Source organism: Trachymyrmex septentrionalis, unplaced genomic scaffold (genome assembly GCF_001594115.1).
Source record: "Trachymyrmex septentrionalis isolate Tsep2-gDNA-1 unplaced genomic scaffold, Tsep1.0 scaffold87, whole genome shotgun sequence".
Lineage (NCBI taxonomy): Eukaryota > Metazoa > Arthropoda > Insecta > Hymenoptera > Formicidae > Trachymyrmex > Trachymyrmex septentrionalis.
Window position 1 is genome coordinate 2487840 of NW_017306059.1, and position 4460 is coordinate 2492299.

The window sequence follows — 4460 nt, forward strand, 5'->3', positions numbered from 1 at the left end:
GAATCGAAAATAATCGTCGAGGCAAACTTTGTTGGTTCTTCCAAACGTATGATAGAAAATGTATATTTCTACCAATGTAGGTAGATTAAGTTTTATTTCGGTAGCTTTAACTTTTTATTAATTCTCAATTGAACTTTTCTTCTAATTTTAAAAATTGGAAAAAGGTATATAAGGAGTAAATTAAATTGAGATTGAAGTTAATGTATATTGCGGTAGAAATGGACCAAGTGAAGTAGAATCAATTGATCGTCGGTTAAAATTGTGAGGGTTCTTTCACCAATTCCAATTAGCGCTAATCAATAATTAACTCAATCATCACGATTGCCAACGTGAGAACTGAACAGTTTGTCAGAAAAGGAAGAGAGAGGAGAAGTTTTGGTTCATTAAATTGCTATTAGCATTTCTGCGAGTTGACTATCGATTAACTTTAATCAAAGGTTGGTGAAAGAAGCCCTGAATGTGCGGAGAAGAAAATGAGATTTGAGCGTCTCCGGAAAGTGAAAACTATAATTTTAGGTGAATTTTACACGCGAAGTAAAGAGAATTTATCATACGATTAATTATTTAATGCAAGATTGTTGTATTTTTGTATGCTTATTTGATAGAAAAACTGGGTTACGCTTTGGTAATGGACCTGGCTGGTATATCCATTAGTGCGCTTCGCGAAGATATAATTAAAGTCGCCGCACTTCACAATAACTCGTACAGAGAGGCGGCTAAAAAGAGAAGTGCGTTACTACGTGATCTTCCGATCGGTCCCGGAGAATTAGCCACGTGGTGGGTCGAACACGTTGCCAAACATGGCGGAGCTGATCATTTGAAAAGTTCAATTCGGTAATATCATTTTTTTTTATAATTATTATTAAATATACCGATTTCTTATAATAAATATGCATATGAATATTACGAATACTCATTCGAGCAATGGATAATTCTGCTAAGTTTTGAAAGATTCGTTGACAATTCTTCTCATTTAAATTGCAAAGCAACACCCTCCAGGCCAAGAATTTAAAAACATTCTATAGATCCAATAACTGTTATTAGATCTGAAGAATTTATTATTAAAGACGGAATATTATTATAAATATTTTAGTACGTAAAAATGTTAATTTTAATAAAGTACTTTTAAACTTTTGATCTGGAGTGTAGATAATTAATATGGAGTATTTTTGATGAACTATTGCGCGAACTATTCTTGTGAATTATAGAGTCTACAGAAATTTTATCTTGTTTCTTTTATAACGAATATATAACGAGAGGACAAAATTTATTGCAAACGTTTAAATTACGTTATTAGATATGTTGCCGATCAAAGTGAGGAAATGAAGTATAAAATTAAATATAATATTTCACAGGTACATGAGCGTGTTCCATTATTACAGCGTGGACGTCGTGCTGTTTTATATATTGAGTTTAATTCTGATAATTTATGGACTCAAAAAATTATTCTGGCGAGCGGTAATCGGTCAGGATGTCTTGAAAAAGAAAATAGATTGACGGATAATTCTGTGAGATTCTCTGCTAAATTTATTTTATTTATTGTAGAAAATAGGATGTGTCCTCTTAATGATATGGTAAGTATTGGAACTAAATAGAGATTATATAAGTCGAAGAATATTTTCGACTTTTTAAGATCTCTAATATATTTTTGTAAGTTGTAATTATAAATTGCTTGTAATTATAGCTTAGTTATTACGCTATCGATCGCTATTTGTAATTATACGATTTATGATAAATTTCTTTTACTGTATACTATCTGTAATGTGTCTACGTGACAAACTAAAAGATTTATACGTGTATGAAATAAGAGACACTTTTATGTGTATGTACTGTAGTGTTTTCATTGAATGAGAGAGAGAGAGAGAGAGAGAGAGAGAGAGGAGAGAGAAATTCATTAGCCGCTGATACAATAGGAACCTACTTTTCAGAAGATGTTAAATCCATTCTACAATTGTATGAACGTAGTTGTAATTGTAAGAATTGATTAACATTACATTCGAATATTTTCCTTATATTAGACTGTGAGGTTAAATTTGAATGTGAGATAAGCAATTCTTACAATTACAATCACTTACAACTACACTTACGCAATTACATTGCGTATGAGTTTTACAGCTAATAAATATTGCAACCATTCTTTCTACGTTATCCTATATACTCTATTTTATAAAAATTAACAAATTAAGTCTCATAATCTATTTTCATTAAAATTTCAACTTGACGCGACAATTAACATCTATATCGTAATGAAAAAGTTTATTATCCTAAACCAATTTTAATAAAGTAAATCAACAATTATTAAATTCTGTAATCGACAAGTTGTTAAATAAACTTATAAAATAATTAGTAAAGCGCTGAATAAAATAGATTTATACAATAGAAGGATAGCAACATGTTCGAACGCCATCGTACTTTTTTAAACAGAATTGTTTGATATTTCAAATTTAGCGAGAAAATTGTTCTGACGAAAATATTCCTGACGAAAATCAATACGCATAATAATTAACTAATAGAACCTTGATGGAAGGAAATACACACAAAGAAAGATGTCAAAGATTAACGGATGTGTCTACATATAAAGAGCGCTTCGAAGGATTAATAACGTTGATGTACAAACATAGAGAATCGCAGGGCTTTATGCACACATGTTCATGTGGCAAGCCGCAGTTTGTGCAAACGTATGCAGAAACTGGCGATTGGCCTGGAGCAAGTTTGCTATATTCGATGAAGGAGGAAGTGTTGTCGTGTAGAAAAAAAAGCCGGTCGCGAGCTTGGGAAAAGGGTGCCAGATGGTCGAGGGCGGAAGTGATCGGAAAGAAGGCAGGCCAGATGTTCATCGAGTTCAACGATGCCAATTTATTTACGCCTGTTTAAATATATTTTATCGAAAGATAACAGAAAATATCCAGGTTATCACGGAGGTCACGGCGCCAGGTATGCCAATTGGCTTTATCGATTTTTCGCGACACAGTAGCGCAATGAAAATAATCGTTACCTGACATCGTTGGCGTGATAAAATGAAATATAGTAAATAGATCGCGAATGGGAGATTCAAGAACTCTCGACAAAAAGGAAGTAGTACTAATCAGAAAATAATGATCACTCGGAATTTAATTGGTATTGCCTCTCGGCTACAATTTGCTTTTAAATTTCATTTTAATCGTATTCATTTATGTTCTCCTGGTACATTCAAGATAACGCCAGAAATTGGTATGAAAGTTTGATTATAAGCGAACATCTTAGTTGCTAAACTTTGTTAAATTCATGGCATTAATTTGCGGAATTTCTTGTAATTTCCATGTATGCTGGTTCTCCCGTTCTTCCAGAATTCCATTACTATTCATGACATGTAAGAACGTCAGGTGTAAAATTACGCATAATTGCTGAATATAATTTGGAGCAAAGTTCTGGCAAATTTTTAATAACGGCTTTATATTGACTTATAAAATTTCAGACTAATTTCTGATTGGTCACAATCGTTATTATTTCACCTAATCTTTTTACATCATGTTAATTCTCATAAAGAGAACTTTTATCATCATTTCTATCAAAAATTAATTTCAATCTCGTTATCTTCTTTAATTGCTCGTTATCTTCTTCTAATTTTTTTAAACTGAAAAAAAGGATAAAAAATAAGTTAAGAGATTAAAATTAATCTGCATCTGATGAACATTCAAAATCACCTTTTCAAAATAACAAGCAATGCATTTTCAAATGTACAAGAATGATGCAAATGATTTGTCGTTTCGCCATCGAGCTTTAGTATTTACATAAAGTTAGAAGGCTGAAATTTTTTAGCAGATTGACAGTTTGCTCTCCGAATAAAAAAAAAAAAGAAATATTGACGTCCCATGGCGAATTCGCTTCGATTACGTCGAGAGCTCATTCTCGACTTTATTTGAGCACGACGAATCTTTAGTATCAATCCAGCGTAATAACGCAATGAAACGCTTGATCGTCCTCTCAATTTCACCTCGTTGAGGATCGAGGCATCCGTCGAATCGACGATTGTTAAGAAAAACGCCGGAGATGATTCACGGTGGCGACCGCGCGGCGACGCTCGCGTCGACGCTCCTCCCCGCGACTCCGTGGGACGTCCCTCACAGTGTGCCGTTGCGTTCGCGGCTATGTTCCGGTCGCGTCGGTCCCATCCAGTGGCTACAATCGCGGCTCGATCAGTAGCAGCTGACTCGCTGGTCGGAGTGTACGTTGTTGCGCCGCCTACTCGTCGAAGCGAGCCGCGCACGCGCGCGCCCGCACGCCCGCCCGCCCGCGTTCGTTCGACGGCGAGAGAGTTTACTCGCGTACAAATGAAAGTCGTCCGAGGACCAAGATAGTGTGCGCGTCGTCGTGCCTGCCAGACTGTTCATTCTGTGTCAGTGCTCTGTGCGTGTGCTGTGCGTGTCCTCTCTCTCTCTCTCTCTCTCTCTCTCTCTCTCTCTCTCTCTCTCTCTCTCTCT

General features: G+C 35.4%; 1 protein-coding gene across 2 annotated transcripts in view; it reads left to right on the top strand.

The window, feature by feature from the left end:
* The window catches only part of LOC108755464 (UDP-glucuronosyltransferase 2C1-like), a 10532-nt gene extending 8636 nt beyond the window's left edge, over positions 1–1896 (top strand). Inside the window, exons 6-7 of one of the 2 annotated variants that reach the window (XM_018498479.1) lie at positions 610–834; positions 1356–1896. In XM_018498479.1, the coding sequence (XP_018353981.1) occupies positions 610–834; positions 1356–1497 (367 nt within the window). In that variant the 3' untranslated portion in view covers positions 1498–1896. Of the gene's footprint in view, positions 1–605; positions 835–1355 lie in introns of both variants that reach the window. The other variant, XM_018498478.1, reaches the window with a different exon arrangement.
* Positions 1897–4460: the final 2564 nt, after the last annotated feature.